This window comes from Myotis nattereri (genome assembly GCF_964212035.1).
Source record: "Myotis nattereri genome assembly, chromosome: 11".
NCBI lineage: Eukaryota > Metazoa > Chordata > Mammalia > Chiroptera > Vespertilionidae > Myotis > Myotis nattereri.
The window spans coordinates 31,480,227-31,501,316 of NC_138086.1; the positions used below are offsets into that span (position 1 = coordinate 31,480,227).

General features: G+C 39.5%; 2 protein-coding genes across 3 annotated transcripts in view; both read left to right on the top strand.

Annotated features, from left to right (window-relative positions):
* Positions 1 to 1,498, top strand: part of WEE2 (WEE2 oocyte meiosis inhibiting kinase) — a 35,146-nt gene extending 33,648 nt beyond the window's left edge. The window contains exon 11 of the mRNA XM_081102410.1: positions 135 to 1,498. Within this exon, the coding sequence (XP_080958536.1) occupies positions 135 to 291 (157 nt within the window). The 3' untranslated portion in view covers positions 292 to 1,498. The remainder of the gene's footprint in view (positions 1 to 134) is intronic.
* A 4,566-nt stretch (positions 1,499 to 6,064) lies between these two features.
* On the top strand, positions 6,065 to 17,163 carry SSBP1 (single stranded DNA binding protein 1). Of its 2 annotated transcripts, none has more exons than XM_081102492.1 (7): positions 6,065 to 6,155; positions 6,808 to 6,870; positions 8,822 to 8,882; positions 9,494 to 9,634; positions 9,855 to 9,942; positions 11,238 to 11,326; positions 16,175 to 17,163. In XM_081102492.1, exons 2-7 carry the CDS (start codon positions 6,847 to 6,849, stop codon positions 16,216 to 16,218), a joined length of 447 nt encoding a protein of 148 aa, XP_080958618.1. In that variant the 5' UTR covers positions 6,065 to 6,155; positions 6,808 to 6,846; the 3' UTR covers positions 16,219 to 17,163. The 2 variants fall into 2 exon arrangements, with proteins under 2 accessions (XP_080958618.1, XP_080958619.1); XM_081102493.1 differs by having other exon boundaries at positions 6,127 to 6,318.
* Positions 17,164 to 21,090: the final 3,927 nt, after the last annotated feature.

Here is a 21,090-nt window from a genome sequence, read left to right on the forward strand (position 1 = left end):
TTTTCTGTGTATAGCTTAGGCTTGTTTCTATAAATACTGAAATAAATAAAAAAATCTATCTATATGGTAGTTTTGATCATGAACATCTCTAATTTAGAATGGAATAACATGTGGTTTTCCTCTTTCATTGCTAGGGAACTGAGAGAAGCCCAGCGGGTCTGGGAGCCCCGGAAAGGCCACAGTGACTCTGAAGTCTCGGGGACCCTTACAAGATCAGGAAGCACCAAACGGCTAGTGGGAGGAAAGAGTGCAAAGTCTTCAAGCTTCACCTGTGGGGATTCATCCTCATAAGAACTCAGTTCACATCAACCCACAATATACGTTAACCATGCCAAACTACCTCTTGTAAAAGGAAAGCTTAACCCACTTCAATACCCAAAGATGTTGAAAGCTACTCCTAATTTAGCATTTATAGCCAAGATACTAAAGCTATTGAGGCCTTTATTAGCAAGGGTCTCCAGTACCATTATCTCCTCTATTGTTATACTCCTAACACCACCTACCCATAGTTCATTTCTCACATTCATTGGACACAATGGGAAAGCATGAGCTTCTGAACGGATGGAAGAGAAGGAACCAGCCCTCAGTGCAGCCCATGGACTAAGACGTTGCTCTAGTTAATTACCTATGAAGGATCCCAGTGACTCTTCCTGCACATTGAAAAAAAATACAATTTTGTTGAGTTGTAACAGCTTACAAGAAAATGCACCTGGATTTCAACAAACGTTCCCGGGCTATCTGATGGTATTTGTAAAAGAATTCTCAACCACTTTAGTTTTCCTACTGTGTTCTCTGAATAGAGACCATCACCTCCTTTGATATTGTATTTATTAAATATAAATGACTTCACCATTATTTGAGATGGATAGAAATAAGGCTATACATAACTTGTTATTTCTGAGCTGGCTATTAACTTATAGGACAAAAACACTGGTTAGGATATGAGGGAAATTTGATGTGATGGTTCTCCCTCAGTCTATTTGTCCTGACCCTGCTGTAACTGTTATGACTGGTTTTGATTTTGTGGGTGTCACCAATTTCTCCTTGATTTGATAAGAATTTGGCTTTGTTTCCTGTGATTTTTATCATATTTTATCTAAATCCTTTTTCCTGTATATATATATTTTTAAAGGAATAGAATATTTGTAAATAAAGGTTTTTATCGTGTCCAAAGCCAAATACGGGGAAAGCACTCTTCTTTGTAATATGGAACAAAGAGTGAGAAATTTATGTTGGAAAGGATTTCATGAGTAGATAGGTGAGACAATTTGGTAGGCTTGTACTAATAGGTCTGCTTTGAGCCTCAACTTCACAGGCCCAGAAGCTTATAATGGCCAAGCTATGATATAAAATAATATTGGTCATAAAGGCATTTGCTAATTACATCATATTAATAAATGTAGCCTGTAAATAGTTTGTAAGGCCTTTTTTTCCTGCCTTATTTTCTTTTGCCTTAATTTTAAAGTTATTTTTTAACTGAATAAACCATCAGACCATTTTTTCTTCTGTCTTGAAATAGCAATTCTTTCCATGCAATTAAATGGGGTATAGTGCTCCATATTGCTCTATGCCATTTTTTAAAACCAGTCTTTGTTCAAGATTTTAAAATTGAGTTAATTTATCTCTTGCTTCTCCCAATCCAGCCATGCCCTTTGCAGTACAGTGCAAGGTCAACCACAATTAGTGATTTATAAACAGGTATATTAAGAGTATGCAATGTGTAAACCAGAATTTTTTGGTTATACTTGTCTTCTCAGGCATCGACACCTACTACTGTGAGGGTCTACTCCAGTCCTATAGTGCAGCGGTTCTCAACCTGTGAGTCGCGACCCCTTTGGGGGTCGAATGACCCTTTCACAGGTGTCACCTAAGACCATCGGAAAACACATATATAATTACATATTGTTTTTGTGATTAATCACTATGCTTTAATTATGTTCAATTTGTAACAATGAAAATACATCCTGCATATCAGATATTTACATTATGATTCATAACAGTAGCAAAATTACAGTTATGAAGTAGCAACGAAAATAATTTTATGGTTGGGGGTCACCACAACATGGGGAACTGTATTAATGGGTCGCGGCATTAGGAAGGTTGAGAACCACTGGACTCTACTCCATTCCTATAGTGACACCTGAATGCACCTGGTGTCAGACTCTTGGTTTCTCTCCTTCTTCTTTTGCTGGGCTCCATGGGAGCAGGAAGTCACCAAAAGAGCAGGTAGCTGCATAGACACTGCTGAGTATGGAAGGGACTGGGTCTGTTTTCAATTTGCATTGTGCTTTCTGCTTTTTAATTAATTAATTCATTCACTCATTTTAAACAACCTTTTCCATGCTTCTCACACCAAATTATTTGTGAATACAAAGAAAGAGGGAGAGATTAGTGGCATAATGAAGAAAGACCTTTTAAGGCCAAATGATTGGACATGGTTGGATAGATGTAGGTGATCAGGGAGAAGTTTTAAACATAATTCCAAAGTTCAGGTCTGGGAGAATCTTGGTACCACTAACAAAGAGATTAAAGGGAGCACACTGTCTTTGAAGGAAAAGGTACATTTAATGTTTCATTTGACTGAACCGCTTAAATGGAAGGATTTTTAAATAGGATGTCATTGAAGGGCACTGACAGTAGTAACTTAGTGGGTAGAATGTAGAATGACTAATGCCTGTGCAAGGACTGAAGGCAGTATAATAAAATGAAATAAACATTGCTCAGGGAGTCACTTGAAAACAGTCAGGAGGCAAGTAAGGAAGTGAGGCCCACCTTGTGCCACAGTTCTCAGGGCAGCTATTAAGTTGTTAAACCTGTTGCTAAACTCAGCTCAAGGCCCAGCCAGAAACATCCAGGGAGCCATAAACATCCTGGAACAAAGATGATACCTGGACATATAAGGACCTTCCTATCCTTCCTTGTAGTTTTCACCGCCTCATTTGCATACTGGAACCAACCAATCCTGTTAAACTAGCCAACAATTCATTTGCATGGAACAATTACATTTTGTGGGTTTTGCCTTTATTAAACCCTTTGTTCTCTCCAGAGTGCAGTTGGGTTGCTACCTGAATCTGCCTTGTTTGGATTTGAATCCTTTAAGACCCCAAATAAACCTTTGTTTTGCAGCCTCAAATCTTTATTAACAATGGCATTTCAAAAACTAAACTGTGAAGGTGGAAGTAAAACTTGGGTTAAGCACCTAGAAATATACTCTGAATGAAAAGGGAGGCTATGCAATAAACCTGACAAGCCGGGTATGGTGGGGAGTGGGTGGTGGTGGTGGTGATGGTAGGGGTGGCACACGGCAGGCCTGGCAAGCTCAGTTACCAAAAGTAACCCCACAGGATAGTCTGATCACAAATGCCTAACTGGGCGTCCCAGGTCTTTGGCAGAGGCCAATCTCTAAGTGAGCTCTGCCCATTGTTCTTATGCATCTAGGACAGGGGTGGGCAAACATTTTGACTTGAGGGCCACAATGGGTTCTTAAACTGGACCGGAGGGCTGGAACAAAAGCATGGGTGGAGTGTTTGTGTGAACTAATATAAATTCAAAGTAAACATCATTACATAAAAGGGCACGGTCTTTTTTTTTTTTTAGTTTTATTCATTTCAAACGGGCCGTAGTTTGCTCACGGCTGATCTAGGATAACCTACTAGTAATGTTAGGGGGGAAGGACATGTAATAAGAATAGAACCACAGTTGTCTAATAATTATTTACTTTATTAATGATAGATGAGAAGTTTTCTTACAGACCCTGGAAACTGGAGGATGAAACAGGCCTGTAAAAGGTAAGATACCTCGGAGCCCAAATGGGTCCATTACTCAAACAAGAAACACATTTTGAGAACAACCAAGGACAGGACACGCTTTGATTTGGTTGCTGCACCTGGACCCTGTCCGCCTCCGGAAGTTTTTCTCAGGAACACTGACCATTCTCTGGTCCCAGGAAGGGGCTGTTTGTAACATCATAGAAGACTAGCCACCTTGTTGTTAGACTTTGAGCTTCTGAAGGCCAGACTGCAGACCCTCTCCTCCCCCCACCCCTTTCCCTGTTACACTTAGAGTTCACAGCTGCATGTAGCTATCTTCTCCCTCGTGTGTATATAACCAGCCAACTGGCACGGGGGGGGGGGGGGGGGGGGGCAGAGCAGATTTCTGTGGGTGACAGACTGCTCTCCCACACTGCCGGCATTATTGGAATAAATGCTCACATATGATTCAACCCTGTCTCCACTTAATTGGCTCAAGTGGTCACAGGCAGCCCGACCCCTTGGTTGTCCAGTTATAGTACCTTTGAAATGTCAGAGTAATTTCCTTTTTCTGTGCCTGGAAGACGCACCCTCAGCACCAGAGCACAAGACCACCAGAGTGTGAGGTCACAGAACCCCCTGTTGTTATCTTGTCTCTGAATACCATCTCTATGTGCTGTAAATGTTACTAACTATCCTTTACCCACCAATGTAAAAGAAGCACAGGGTGTCCCAAAACAGTGTATACACACCTTAACAGCTGATAGCTCAATTTTGAAAATGAAATGTATTTTAATAAACACTGCCTTTATAATCATCCAAAATTTGCTCAGCACGATTTTTTTTTCATTGATTGTGTGTGCATACATTTTGGGGGGACACTCTATATGTTTCTCCATTTTGCCTTTTATCCAATCCTAGAGGTTTCCTGCCACCCCTTGCTTTCTCCCAGCTCCTTAACCTACCATCAATGGATTTCATGCATCTTAAGTCTTCTCCTTTGATTCTAATATGTAAAATAAGCTGCAAAACTTCCATTCTATGGAGCATTTGAGATCTTGCTCCCTGGCATATGTCGTCGGTTTGGCTCAATAAGCTTGTAAAAATTCTCCACAGGTTTGGACTGTCTACATTGACAATGACAATTAGTAAGCCTACTTTTGGGGTAGGTTAACGTGTGTGTTGGAAACCATGTTAAGCCATTCATATTTTTTCCTTCAAGGGCAAGAGTAGGCATTGAAAGGTTTTAAGCTGAGTCCTGAGGAAAGTTGTGTGTTGGATCGATGTGAAGGGTACCTTCCTTTCTAGAAGTTGAGCAGTGCCAGGGCCATGATAAGGGGGAGACCCTTTCTGGCCTGTATTCTGCAATCTGTGGGTTTCCATACCCCTCTTCATCATCAGGGCCAAGATTAGGGTGTGAGGCAAAATATAAGGGGTGTCAAAAAAAAGTGCCACCTTTAAGATTAATAATATTTTAATGCAATATTTTTAAAATATTAAAATAAAATATCCACAATTAACAAAATACCAGAATTTTAAATAAAGGTAAGACCTGTAAGCTGAAGTTAATTAAAATTATTATTTAAGACACTTGTAAAAATGTTGTCAGACATGGCAATTCTTGCAACTGGAAATAAGAAGTAGTTATTGAAAATATTGACCATTTTATGTCCATTAAAGCCAGGAAAGTAAAATTATAATAAGTTTTTGGTATAAATAAAGTATTTAAACCTAAAACAATATTCTGTTTTAATACACCTACTTTTCAAATATTCAATATTTCTTCAAGTAACTTATTGTTCTGAAAAAATTTTTTTAAATACATAAAACTATAGGAGCACATATTTTCCCTTGCGCCTCAGAATACTTGTATTTAACTAAGATTTAATTTTTTTGCTCAGCACGGATCTTTTCCATTGATCTGGACTTTTTTAAACATTGAATTAAAATATTTACCTTGATTGCCAATTTTTTGGCGTCTCCTTACTTTGCGCTCTAAGCCCTATCCCCACTCCTTTTTCTTGTTTTCTGCTTTAGGAGGTCGGGACCTTTCTAGTGTTTTCCAGAGGCGGAGCTATCTTTTGTGCCGCCTACCTCGCCCCCTCCCGGGCCGGGGTGGGAACTTCATCAAATAATTTCGTTTCATGATAAACTTGAAATCAGCGCCACTCACCACTTGGCGGTGTTGACCCAGAAAAAAAGCTCCCGGAACTAACGCGTTCTCGGGGCGTGTTTCCCGCGGCGATGGCCGGCAGCATTTCCATCAGGCACGCCACGGCCTTTCCGGTTTCCCCTTCCTCTCGCGAGTCTTGCGTCACGGCCGCGTCGGGAAGTGTCCTCCGGGCTCGGAGCTGCCCGGCTGGAGCGTCCGGTGTGCGCGGGAGGACGGCGTGAGCTCTGTGCCAGGTGTCCGTGCGGCCCCGCGTCGGTCGGGAGGTGGTGCTGTGCTGTCGCTGTCTGTCCCTTCTCTTTCCGCGCGGGGAGGACTCCGCGTTTCCTCTCCCCTCCCGCCCCTCTGCTTGGCTGGTTGGGAGCGCCACTTTAGAAAGGGCACCTGCCCATCCTGGCGGTGAGGCCGGGGCCCGGAGTCTGCCTTAGTCTTTACTAACCGGGATGGAGGCAATTTTTGCAGCAACAAGTTCCCGATTTAAGTCCCTTGATGACATTGTAATATTTATGGAGCCCTCCCTATGTGTTAGGAACTGTTTTAGGAGGATTGGACTTGACAGTGAGTAAGTCCGACAAAAATCCCTACCCTCCGGGAGCTTGCCTTTTAATAAAAATTTAGAAGACAATAGAATGGAAACGAGAGTAACCCAGAATAAGAACTTTTTGTATGGGTCGGAGGAGGAGGAAGTTAAAGGGGATAAAAAAGATACAGGTGTAAGGTTTCCTTTGGGGGGAAAACTCGTCAAAGGTGCAGGGATGTTGATGTGTATGGTCATAAGATGGATTGCATAAATATCAGGAATGCAAGTTAGGAATTTAGGATTAGTGAATTTGTGCTCTTGCTATATGATGTAGTATTAATTTACCTCCCCCCTTTTTTTTCCTTCAGGAAAGGACTGAAGATTAGATTGTAGGAAAAGTAGAAGCAATGTTTCGAAGACCTGTATTGCAGGTAATCACTCTCTTTTCCATCATTGTGCTGATTAGATTTCTTCAGGCTTTTGACTGCAGAGGCAAAAGAGCTTTGAGCCCCCCCACTTTATGTGTACTTATTTGATATGGAGGTTTGGAGACAGATTTTACCTGTGTAAATAAAGTTCACTAAAACAAATATTTTCTAGTTTTTCACATATATGTATAATAGGGAGTCATTACTTATTAAAACATGTTACTTACATGTAGATCAGTTCTAGAACATTTAAAATATTTATTGATCCAAAGACTGAGAATCATTGTCCCAGCATTTTTCTATAAGGCATGTGGTTCCTTATCTGACCACCTACCTTCTTTTTGTGTGTGAAATTTTATGAGAGTTTGTTTGAGCCAAAATGCGGACACATGCCTGTGAACAAGTACTCAAATGCTCTGGAGAATAACAGTTTTGCAGCTTCTTTCATGATGCTATTGAGATTAAGAAGGAAATTTAGGGAAGATTACATGGAAGTGGGAGAGAGCAAGGTGGGGATTGCATACAGCGGTTCTCAACCTGTGGATCGCGACCCCTTTGGCGGTCCTTTATAACACTTTCACAGGGGTCGCCTAAGACCATCCTGCATATCAGATATTTACATTACGATTCATAACAGTAGCAACATTACAGTTATGAAGTAGCAACGAAAATAATTTTATGGTTGGGTCACAACATGAGGAACTGTATTTAGAGGGCCAGACGGTTGAGAACCACTGCATTACAAGGTAGTTAAGATTATGTACTCTCTTGAGGGTGGTAGTTGTGGCTTATTTCCAACGTGTGTTAACCTAGATGCACAGAAACAGTGGCTTGCTTCAGGCAGAGATAAACCTTTCACTACATAAAAGTTATATGGGGAATGACTACCCACCATGACCTGCCCAGTTAGGAATTTAGGGTCAGATCACACTGTGAGGTGACTCTTCACAGAAGAGTCCACGTAGTCTGCAGGATGATCTTGATAATACAGAATAAGTTGAAACTCTTTTCTTAACAAAAACAAAATATATATATATATATATATATATATATTCACATATTTATACATATATATATGTATATATATATATACATATATATATATTCACATATTTATACATATATATATATATATATATATATGTATATATATATATACACACTCACACATTGAGAATCATTGATAGGCTGCCTCCTGCACACCCTTACCTACCTTCTTTGTTGTCGACTGCCTCCCAACCCATCTCTGCATACTGAGGAGAGCAGCCAAAGGTTCCGGGTTCTAGGCATGACTTGCCACTTGCTTTCTGTAGGGTTTTGGGCAAGTTACTTCATCTCTCTGAACTTCATTTTTTTTTTTTCTCTAAAGTGGGGAAAATTTTGCATAGTTTATAGGTATATTCTGAGGATGAATTGATAAGAGCTGAAGCACTTAGCTGGAATTGAGTGACGATAGCTGTTATTATCATTGAATGCTGCTGTTATGTGCCAGCAACTACCTTTCTCTGACGAACTGATTTGGACATATCTTTCTACTTGATCAGGGAACCAGATTTGTTTATCTTAGACCTTTTTCTTGGCCTATTGAAAGCATGAGTTTTTCCAGCATATGTTGGATTTTACCTTTTGTGTGCAGCCACGGAAGCATTATAAACAGGGAGGTTATCACAAAAGAAACAGGAGAGGGCCATAAAGTAACTTTCTCGGGCATGTCTCTAGTGCCTCCTTTGTACCTTTGGGCTCTGTAGTGGGCTGACCTTAAGTGTTGCATGGTCCTTCTGGCACTGTGTGATGGAGAACATGGGAAGCATGTCTCTTGTTTTCCGTGGATGTGTATGCTGTAGGAGCAGCTGACTAGATGATGACCAAATGTGAGTAGGTCTTCTGTTTGCATTTGCTTTTCTCTGAAAATTCCAAAAACTTACATCCATTTTATTCATTTGTTCTGCTTTAGGTGTTTCAGAAATTTGTAAGACATGAGTCTGAAGCAGTAAGCAGCTTGGTTCTGGAAAGATGTAAGTAGTAGCTAATTTCCAAGTTTAAAGTATATTTGTAGCAATGTGCTAATGTTCTCTCAAATGTGTTGCAGGGGTGCACTGGTGTTTTATAATCTGTAAGTCACCATGCCTTTGGCTCACATTTGCCTCTTGGATCTTGGCCTTGCCCCATCAGGCTGCAGGGCCTAGTGTAAATTGGGCCGTTCTTTCTTTATCAATCAGATCTCACTGCCTCTTGTCACTTTCCTGCCATATAATTTCCTTGAGTCATAGTTGGTTGTCTAAGTTACCTAGCGTTATGTGCTATTTGTCTGAGGGACTGAAAGTTTATGAAACCTGTTGTTTCACAGAAATATTTTCTTGTGTTTATAAAGATTTTCAGATCTTAGGTGTTATTTTCGTGACACGGATGTTATTTTAGTGACACGGTTTTTTTAAAGGTATTTTAAAGAAGAATTTAAGATAAAGAGCTTAATACTGGTATTTGTTTTGTGGGCTACTCTAAGAATAGTTTCTCCTTTCTTACCAACCCTTTTTTCCTCCCAGCTTCTCATTATGTGTTACTTCAACTGATTTCCCTCTTCAGGACACTTCTCTGAACCTCATTTTATCTGTACATTGCATTTCAGCTCTGAATCGTGTGCAGTTACTGGGGCGAGTTGGTCAGGATCCTGTCATGAGACAGGTGGAAGGGAAAAACCCAGTCACAATATTTTCTCTAGCAACAAATGAAATGTGGAAATCTGGAGAAAGTGAAGCATACCAAATGGGTGAGTATACAAGACTGGGGTGATAATTTTATCAGCAATAAAGAGACATTGTTTAGTTTTAATTAACTAGAGATAAGTTACTTTTAGAAAAGATCGTTCTTCTCTGACTTTGTTTTGTTCTCTTTGACACGGTGATGTTGGTTTTGCCAGGCATGTTGTTCTTTGGCATTTATTTTGTCTGCTGGCATTTGTCACCATGTTTCCTATTCTTGTGATTTAGGTGATGTCAGCCAAAAGACAACATGGCACAGAATTTCAGTATTCCGACCAGGCCTCAGAGATGTGGCATATCAGTATGTGAAAAAGGGGTAAGTGAGGGCAGGAAGTATCTTACAGTTTGAATGGTTTAAAAACTGACAACAAGTATTCTCATGAATTGTGTAACTCCTTTGTTCTTGAGTACTATTAATTTATATTAACTCAGGAAATATTCATTCAGTGCTTAATAGTATATGCAGGTGTTACTCTGTGTGAAAGGTGTATAAAACCTGGCTTAGCATTCTAAGAACTTAAAGTTTAGGGAAAATAGGACGTGAATATAAATAGGAGCAGATGAGGCCAGAGGGAAGGCAAAATGTACCAAGTGCCCCGTGAACAAGGCAACAACACTGACGGCTGGGTCGTGCGTCTTGTCCTCCACATGATGGCCTTAGCAGAGGACCTGGAATGTGTGAGGCCTGGCACAGTGAGGTATTATGGTCCTATTAACATCAGTTTTTTATATTTGACTATTTTATATAGGCTTCATAGGTCCCTTTAGAAATGCTTGTATTGATTATGAATAAAAAGTGCTTTTTCTAAATCCACAGGACAAAAGTGTGTGTTTAACAGCAGTTGTATTCACAGTTAACATATTTCATGAAAAGTAATTTCAGCAGCCACTGCAATTTCAATTTCTTTCCCATAACTGCATGCCTTTTCTTCATATGCACCTCCTTCGCCATTTGTGTATGTATGTATATATGTCTGAATAATGTGCATATACACATATAAACGTAGAAAATTTCTAGGAAAATGTCTCTGCAATTTCACCTGGTGTGTCTTCTAGCTCATCCTTCTAGATAGTGCAGAAATAGTCTTAGTAATTAACTCTGAGTGAAATACTAAGCTGAAAACCTCTATTTAGAATTTTAATTATCTAAGTCTCTTTAGGAATTGAAAAATAAGTGAAAATCAAATCTGTTAGGGAGTCCAAAATCAAAGGTCAAGGAAAATGACACATTTGAAATCAATCCTCGATATTTAAAGGCTGTCACTAGATTGCTCTTTCATTTTTACTATCTTTGCCTTTAAAACTTTTTTTTAAATTTTAGCTTAAGATTTTGAACAAATTTTTTTAAACTTCCTTATGGACCACAGTCCGCTCAAGGATGAAAACATTGTCTTTTTTACTGAGATGAGTCATTTTACTGAGATGAGAATGTGTGTACATTCTGTTTCAGTACACTTAATTTTGAACTTTATGAAATAGTAGTAGCAGAAATGAGGTTATGTATGATTATATATTTCATCCTTAGTGTATTCTCATTACTGCCCCTGATCTGACTCTTGTAAAGCATATTAGAATCTCCAGACTAAAAACTGTACATTTTATTTATTTCAGGTCTCGAATTTATGTGGAAGGGAAAGTAGACTATGGTGAATATATGGATAAAAATAATGTGAGGCGACAAGCAACAACAATCATAGCTGGTGAGCTTGTGATAACAGCTGTTCTTTCCCCTTTCTTTAAAAGCTTGGTTGTGTTATAAGCAACTTTCACTGGGGCTGAGATACTGATGCTAATGAGATTGTAAGGCAGCTCACTAGAAGAATGCTGAGTGTGCTTTGTGGGCTTGCTATGAGTTTCTACACTTACCTATTCCTTTAGAAAATTATCTCTACACTCAAACAGTCTTAGTTCACAAGTAATGTTGAGTAGAGTATAAATTGAACTATCTGTGCCAGTTCTTATTGTTGGAGTTAGAGTCTTTGAAGGATATGGCCTAAATAGGGAGAAGCATGTGGGAAGATAGAGTTAGATTAATTGAGTGGCATTAGACATTAGTGCAGGTTTACTAGTATTCAGAACCTCTTTGGTACTTACCATGATGCTTTTGTTTTAAATTCCTATTCTCATTAAAATAACTTAGAAAAGATGGACACACAGAGTTTAAAGAAGGTGAAGAAGCTATCTCCTAGAGCAGTTTTCAAACTTTTTAGAAAATTCTACAAAAATTTTGAAAACTATACCCATTTGGACATCTTTAAATTGACATTAACATTTTTTCAATATAATATTGTTATTCTTCAATGTATTAATGGATCTAAATATAGCAATTTGATACCAATCATCATTTTTAAAAAATCTATGAACAAGCTCTTCAACATTTGGAAATTTTATAGTCCAGTCATGCATCGCATAATGTTGTTTGAGTCAACAAAGGACCACATACACAGCAGTGGTATTATCTATATATATAAAAGCCTAAGTGACCATTCAACCATCCGACTGGTAACTGACACGCAATGACTACCTGGGGACAGACGCTCCGACCAGTAGCTATGACGTGCACTGACCACCAGAGGGCAGATGCTCAATGCAGGAGCTGCCGAGCTGTGGTGACTTGGCAGCTGCGGTTCTCGGGTGATACACCTAGAACCAGAGAGGAGGGCGACCTATTCCAGGGTGTGTCACCTGTGAACCGCCCTCTCGCAATCTGGGACCCCTCGGAGGATGTTGGAGAGCCGGTTGCGGCCTGATACCCTCAGGCCAGGCCAAGGCACCCCATCGGTGCACGAATCTGTGCACTGGGCCTCTAGTCCTATATAATAAAACCCTAATATGCAAATCAACCAAATGGTGGAATGATTGGTCACTATGACGCACACTGACCACCAGAGTCAGACGCTCAACACAGAAGCTGCCCCCTGGTGGTCAGTGTGCTCCCTCAGGGGGAGCGCCACTCAGCCAGAAGCCAGGCTCATGGCTGGCGGGCGCAGCAGTGATGGCAGGAGCCTCTCCCACCTCCACAGCAGCGCTAAGGATCCCTCGGAAGGTGGACATCCCCCGAGGGCCCCTGGACTGCAAGAGGGTGCAGGCCAGGCTGAGGGGACCCCACCCCCTCATCCCCCAGTGCACGAATGTCATGCACCAAGCCTCTAGTAATATTATAATGGAGCTGAAAATTTCCATCATAGCCATTGTAATCTCAAGCACAGTGCATTACTCACGTGTTTGTGAGACGCTGTTATCAACAAACCTACGCTGCCAGTTGTATAAAAATACAGGATATACAGTTATGTATAGTACATAATACTTGATAATAAATGACTGTTACTGGTTTGTATATTTACTTTTTATCATTATTTTAGATTGTACTCTCTCTACTTCTTAAAAAAATCTTTGCTATAAACAGAATGGGTGTTACACCCAGCAGCTCTTTTCTTGTGCTTGACTTAACCCTACCAGACTGCTATACCGATTTTTCAGTAATTTCCACACAAAGGTGCAATATTGGTGCTAGATGAAAGGTAGGTGAAAGGTAGACCTATTTTCTACAATGTCTCCAAGTTCCATCTTATTCTAACCACTTGTTTGCATGTAACTAACATTTTTCTATAGCGTGTTGGTTTTTTCTCTTTAATGCTCAGGAGCCCAGATATAGAGGACAGTTAGGTTCAGGGCCTCAGGTCTGGTAGGATTAATCTTGTGTATTTTTGTACAGTAATAGGCTGTACAGACTTGTAGCTTAGGAGCACTAGGCTATGTCATACAACCTAGACGTGTAGTAGGCTGTACTGTCTAGGTTTGTGTAAGGGAACTCTACAATGTTTGCACAACAATGGACCTGCCTAACAAACGATACCTCAGAACCTATGCTCATCGTTAAATGGCACATGACTGTATTCCCTTTTCTCTGAACGTGTTTTCCCATCCCATTTTCTCCTCCAAAGCATATCTTAATAGATTGTGTAGTTAAACATCTTCTATTACTCATCCAGTTATATTTGTAAGAAAAATACATACATAAATAGAAATTTTAAAATATTTTTAAAAATTCTGACAGTAAGATGCTCAATGTTACATTTCTTCTTCATTGTGTTACCATGGTTCTTTTTTTCCCCATTCTTGGAGAAAGTGCTAAAATAAGACAGTAGTTAAGAACTAATTCTGTTCTTTTGTTCATTTTTATGGATATAAACACCGAGAAACTTTGTTTTTATAGATAAGTAGATGAGAATGAAAGACATTTTATTGTAGTAATAATGTCTCAATGTTTAGGATCTTCTGAGTCATGCCAAAATTATTTAAAAATTAAATTTTTCATAATGGAAAATGTCACACACAAAAGTGGAGAGAAATTTTTTTAAAAAACATTTATCATTTAGCTTCAACAATTATCAACTGAGAGCTGATACTACTTCATCTAAATTTCCAGCCACTTTTCCTCCACCTGGGTTATTATGAATTTCAGATGTTATATTATTTCATCCACAAATATTTCAGTAGGTATTTCTGAAAGATATGGGCTCCATTTTAAACACAGCTACAGTGCTGTTAAGAAATTACTGTTAAAATTGTTTTTTACCAGTTATCACAGTGTTCAGAGTTCCTTGATTGCTCAATAAATCCAAACATTATCTTACATTATTACATGTGTCTTAAGTCTCTCTCATTTTTTTTAAACAACAAATTTATTTTCTTACAGTTCTGAAGGCTGGTCATCCGAGAACATAAGTCTCTTTTATTAATCCTCACCAGAGGATATTTTTCCATGGATTTTTTTTAGAGAGAGTGGAAAGGATAGGGAGAGAGAAAAAAAAAATCAATGTGAGAAAAACACATCGATTGGTTACCTCCCACACACACTCTGACCAGGGCCGGGGATTGAGCCTGCAACTGAGGTACATGCCCTTGACCAGAATCAAACCCGGATCCTTCAGTCCACAGGCCAATGCTCTATCCATTGAGCCAAACCGACCAGGGCAACTTAAGTCTGCTTTGCTTAACACTTTTTTTTTTTAAATGTTTCTCTTCCTTACTCCAGAGTTCATGTTTTACCCACCAAACCACATTGGTAAATTACAATTTGTTGTAAATAATAATTACAATATGTATTTTTTTACTGTTTTTTTTTTTTAAGTATATTGACCTTAAAAACCAGCATGGGTAATTTTCTGCCTTCATTATCAGACCTTAGACACGGTTCTTCCTGACCATTTTGTTTTCATAATTCTTGAGTGTCTTGACAGTAAATCATTTCCTCCATGTCCTGTTCTTCCTTTGGCCATATCCAACTGTTCAAATTTTTTTCCAGATCTCCATATGGTATATAGATCTACACCTATGATTTCAGCAGTGGGAAACCAAGCTTCTAATAACATAATAATTGACAATTTCTAAAGTTCTATTAACTATTTATTTATGAAGCATTTAACACTTTCATATTTTACTATAAACCAAATGTGTGGGCTAATTTTGATTGTGTAAATTGTTATGAACTTAGCCAAATGGATGCATTTCAGATTATCTGCCTTTTTGCGTTTTTCTTGTCACCAGTGTTCATATAGATTTCTAGATCATAAATGAATAGGTCTTTAGTGACATTTGAATTGAAGGGAGTTTAATTTGGTTGATCTGTTTCATAGGCTATATTTTTTCCTCCTAGGGATCATGTCTATAATTTAAAAATAACCACCAGCAGATGGCACTCTTGTCTTTACACAGTGATGCAGTTCTAACAATCTCTTCTGAAATAAACATTCTGCACCAAAATATTCCATTTTTTGAAGACTGGATAATCAATAAATACTCAGTCATTATATAATAACCATTTTTAAATAATTCCAAAGTTAAAAGAATCTAGATCTTTTGGAGTTATACAGGAAGTATTACTTAATTCTTTTCCTTTGCATGTCCTAAACTAACTCCGTCTGGAACAGCATTTTAAGAGTAACGTCTGATGTTCTTAGATAAAAATGTTCTCTTTGTAATACTGATTAGTCAATCTTTTCCAAAGAATGAGTATATAAAAAGTCATTCTGTTTTAACATTTAAAAATAAAATGTCTTCTATGTGAGTGTTCAAACTTCCTTTAAAACATAAGTAAATCTATCCTTGCCGACAAGGCCATGTGTCGAACCCTGCCCTTCCCCCCACCTCCAGCATGAGGAGTGTTATGCCTGGTCCTTGTCTACGTGAGGATGTGCTGCCTGTTTAATGGCACCTGCCTGAGCATTGAAAGCTTTGAAGTTTGTGACTTGTTGTTTGGTAGAGAGTCATTGCTGAGAAGACCTAAATTGTTCAGGGAAGAAAAGAAATATGTCCCTCTTTTAACAAGGTCTGAATTGTTGACAGATAGCCGAAGCCCAGCTTTGAGCTCCATCCTGCCAATTATATATACCTCTAGGGAACAGCAAGAGTTGTTCAGTATTTTGAGAATTGGCATAAAATCCTTTTACGTAACAGCACTGAAGTATATATGTATTAGAGGGGAATGTTAAATGGGATGGGAAAAGTGTTCTGAAAATAATATTTATACTCTGGCTTCTTTACAGATAACATTATATTTCTGAGTGACCAGACAAAAGAGAAGGCATAGAGCGGACCATTCTTCTTTGGCCAGTGTTTGGTATAGTCTCATTTCCAAATCATGTATAGTCTTTATAGTTTCTAAGGACAAAAATTAAAATATTATTTTATATAAAATGATAATATTTCTTCTTTCTCCTGACTGTTGCTCTCCACTCCCCTTTTTGTGCCATCAACCTTGGTAGTTGCTGTCTAATGCGACATTCACTAATTATTTATTCATTTAGGGGTGGTTTCTATGTACAAGTATACAGAATAGTGAACTGTCAGGTTCATCTGTGCTATAGCAAAGGAATAATGTCCTTTAGGAAGACCCCTTGTTTTTTGTGCGCATTTCTGTTATAGTATTGATTCAGTATTTATTGAGCATCACTATATGTTAGGCATCTATCTCCCTGTTGTAAATATTGATTTTCTTAGCTGTTTGCTCTGTGTGCCTGTACTTTAACCAGAGCTTGGCATAGAACAGACAGTGGATAAGTCTTGACAGATGCATGATCCCAGTGGGATATTCAGCTTTAGCCCAAATTGAAGGGAGTTGCTGAGCAGGTTGGTATCCAACCTGCCTTCTTCAAATCTTTTGTTTGTGGACAGTTTCAATAGTAGCATTTATGAAGTGAAGTTGACTAGCAATAAAGACCTGAAATATAGCTAGGGGTGAAGTAGTTCATCTCCAGGGGATGGTACAGGGCTCTGGTTCTGATTCTCTTTCCTTTTATTCTCATCCAGAACTCTCAGGGAAGTCCCCTGACCAACCTTTGACCTTACCTCCCTAGGTTGGAGCCTCAGTATGACATTTTCCTTTCCTTTTTCCACATGGTCTGGATCACATATACATAGAGAAACTTGTATACACGCAGAAAATTGTGTGCTTTTATTATAAGGTTCTGGAAATTACAGAGTACTAATAATTTACTAACAAGGATCACATGAAATAAACACAGCTTTTCAGTGCATCTTTTACTACTTAAAGTTTGCGTCAGTCCTCCACAGGTTCGCCTCTAGTTTGCTGCAGGGTTTTAGAGGTTGACTGCTATAGAAGTTATTTATTCCATCTGGGTCAGGCCCAGCCTATGTATATGTGCCCTGGGGTACACGTCCTCTCCCCTCTGCCTGAGAGCATGCTGCTCACTGAAGCTTAGGAGGTGCTGGACTTGAACAGGTTCAGAATTCACACACTCCATATGGACTCTTAATGACCACCTGAAAGGAATTCTGAGCCTGGGGCACAGGGGCAGAAATTGTGTCCTACGGGATCCTCGTAAGCCGAGGGCCTTTTCTCCAGTCTCCCCCTGCAGACTTCCTGAAAGGCTCTGAGGCTGGGGTGGCGGAGCCTGCAGAGTCAAGTGTTCAATGCAGAGGCCTCAAGATGTGCTTTGTACTGCAGACCTGGCGATTCAAATCAGACAGGTTGTGGGAGTACCAACTCTGCCCTCCCACCGAGGCAGCCCCGTCTGCTGCTCCCAACGTGTCTAGGCATAGAGGAGATATTGGGAACCCAATAGCAGTAATAGAATGTGGGGATCATCTGGTCCAAGTGTGTCCCACATTTCCCTTTTTCAGGTATGGTGTCGGATATATCTGCCGAAATCTGCCCTGTGACTGATTTTGAGATTCCATGTTAAGTGGAGAGAGGAATATGATACATAGAAGAGTGGGAGAAAAAGTATCAAACAGCATGTGTGGTGTTATCCCAGTTACGCCCAAAATAGTTGCAATTAATAATATACTTAGAAAAGTCTAGAGCAGCGGTTCTCAACCTGTGGGTCATGACTCCTTTGAAGGTCGAACGACCCTTTCACAGGGGTCGCTTAAGACAATCGGAAAACACATATATAATTACATATTATCTTTGTGATTAATCACTATGCTTTAATTATGTTCAATTTGTAACAATGAAATTGGGGATCACCACAACATGAGGAACTGTATTATAGGGTCGTGGCAATAGGAAGGTTGAGTACTACTGGTCTAGAGGAAGAAACATTAAATGTTATGATCTCTGGATGGGGGGATTTTGTGTGATTTTTCCTTATTTCCTTAAACTTTTATATATCCTAATTTTACTTTTTAGCATTGAAAGTGTATTACTTTTATAATAAGAAAAAATAAAGCTGTTTTCATTTGGGGGAAAAGAAGCACCTTTCCATTATTTCCAAGGCAGGCTTGCTAAACTCATTCACCTTCAGCTAGTACCGCTTCATGTACTAGAGATGAACAGGTAATCAAACGTTCGTGTTTTTTCCCCCATCATCTGCATCTTGGCATCTCATGCTTAGACACTCATCTCTCTTTTTTTTTTTCCTACCCTCTGTTTCTTTCATTATTCTATTAATATGTGTACACAACCCAGAGCAACCAACTTTAAAGACCAACCCACGTGAGATGCACTGTTCACTGCCTATATGGTTTTCAGCCAGCATCCATTTCTTAAATACCACCGGACGATTAATCTAGAGATGTCCAAGAATACCAAGGACATGCTTCTGTGGCTGTTTTGAGAATTCCTTTCATTGCCAACCGGATTACAGCCTAACCTTTGTAGCTCAGGAGAAATTAGTAATAGTTTCTCTTTGTTCCCTAAAGAACATGCAATTCTTTTCTTTTTTTCTTAAATATATTTTTATTGATTTCAGAGAGGAAGGGAGAGGGAGAGAAACATTAATGATGAGAGAGAATCATTGATTGGCTGCCTCCTGCATGACCACTGTTGGGGACTGAGCCCACTACTCAGGGATGTGCCTTGACTGGAAATCGAACCATGACCTTCTGATTCATAGGTCGATGCTCAGCCACTGAGCCACCCTGGCTAGGCCATGCAATTCTTTAAGGCAGGTTTGCCGTTGATTCAGACTACTCTTTGCCTCCGTCCAGCTTAGCCTAGCACAGCAACATTTTAGTGCGTTGTGAATGTTTGTCGTTCAGTTGAGTTCACTCAGACACTGACATGAAAATGAGGGCAGGATCATTTTACTGAGCTATCTGTCAGGGTTTGCATTGTGTGCCATGCAGATGGTTGGGAGCAACAGCAAACAAATTTAACATGCGAGATGATCACAGGTAATGAGTTGTAGAGAAATCTCTTACAGTAATTGTACGAATGGCTGACGTTTGTGTGCTTACTGCCTGCCAGGCTAAGTGCTTTTATCACTGTCTCATTTAACTTTGACCCTAGGAAGAAGGTAGTATTAGCCTCATTTTACCTGGGAAGAGGAAACCCTAAGCAGAAACTGAGTAGCATATTGAAGTCATGTAGCTTAAAAGAGGCAACCTTGAGTGTGAACTTAGGTATGTGAAGTTTTCATTTTGTTTTCTGCCCACCGCCTGTTTCCTGCCACCCTCCCACTCCCATTGCCCCTAGAATCCACAACTCCTCGCTGCTAACCTTCAACCAGCACCCATACAGGGAGCATATGAATCTCACAGGGAGTTTAACACATAATTGGTGGGGGGAGAATCACACGTGAGGGAGAAATACCTCTATCTTTTTACTCTTTCTGATTTTCAGTCTGATAGCTACAGGAAAATAAGTCACAGCTAATGTCTCTACCAGGTTATCTTTACACATTCCTCTTTTAACCAAGCAGTGCCTCTTCTGGTTAAAGTAAGTTCATTGTGTGTGCTCCTCATTGTTTCCTTCCTATGGAGAGATAAATTGTTAGGAAGATGGTTCTAGAATTTGTCAGGCTCACTGGAGAAAGACTTGGCATGTATCGACAATATTTGAGCCCCCACTTGCTGCTGTATTTGCCTCTGTGCCAGTCCCACAGTCTGTGATAGGACTGTGGATGTTTTTTTCTGCCGTCAAAATCATGCAGCCACAGTAATGAAATTTCTCTTTTTGTCTTTTTCCTCTTCATCCTTTTGTTCTCTCCCGTGCTTTTTTTTTTTTTTTTTTTTAATATATTTTATTGATTTTCTTACAGAGAGGAAGGGAGAGGGATAGAGAGTTTGAAACATCGATGAGAGAGAAACATGGATCAGCTGCCTCCTGCACCCCCACTACTGGGTATGTGCCCACAACCAAGGTACATGCTCTTGACCAGAATCGAACCTGGGACCCTTCAGTGCCTATACCGACGCTCTATCCACTGAGCCAGACCGGTCAGGGCTCTCCCGTGCTTTTGACCTCGGTCTTGTTAGTCCATAAAGTAGTACAGCTTGACATTTTAGTTTTTCTGTTGCACCTGTCATTTGAGAAAAAGTGGTCTATATTAGTTCCCTTAAGGCTATGCCGTTAGAAAGCCTGGATTTGAATCCCTGCTTCTCTCACCAGCTGAGTGGTCTCTGGTGAGTTTCTTAACTTTCCTTGCCTTGGATTTTTGTTGTTTTGTTTTCTGTGAATAAACAGGGACAATAGTAGTATCTACTTTATAGGTCTACTGTGAAGAGCATAATAAATTATATATGTAGCTTTCTTATTAGCACAGAGTGACTGGATCAAGTGCTTAACACATAAGGGCTGTTGTTATTGCTGTAGTTATTTTAAACAAGACATATCTGTGTCACCATGCCCATTGCATTAAATCCCATAGATACTTATGAGAACATATTAACTTCAGTGTATTGTACTTGATCTTTTTTGTTGTTGTTACTAACGTCCATGATTACTGAACACATATCCCTCTTGGAAATGTTTTGTTGTTGGTTTGTTTGTTTTTACTCTTCCATGGCTTTTTATAATTAATTTAGGCATCTGTTTAAACTCAAAAGTCAATTAGATACAGTGGGGCCTTGACTTACGAGTGTCCCGACTAACGAGTTTTTTGAGATACCAGCTGTCTCTCCGCGGATTTTTTGCTTTGAGTTGACAGAGTGATTTGAGTTAACGAGCTCCTTAACGAGCTCGGTCTCGGAACGAATTAAGCTCATAAGTCAAGGC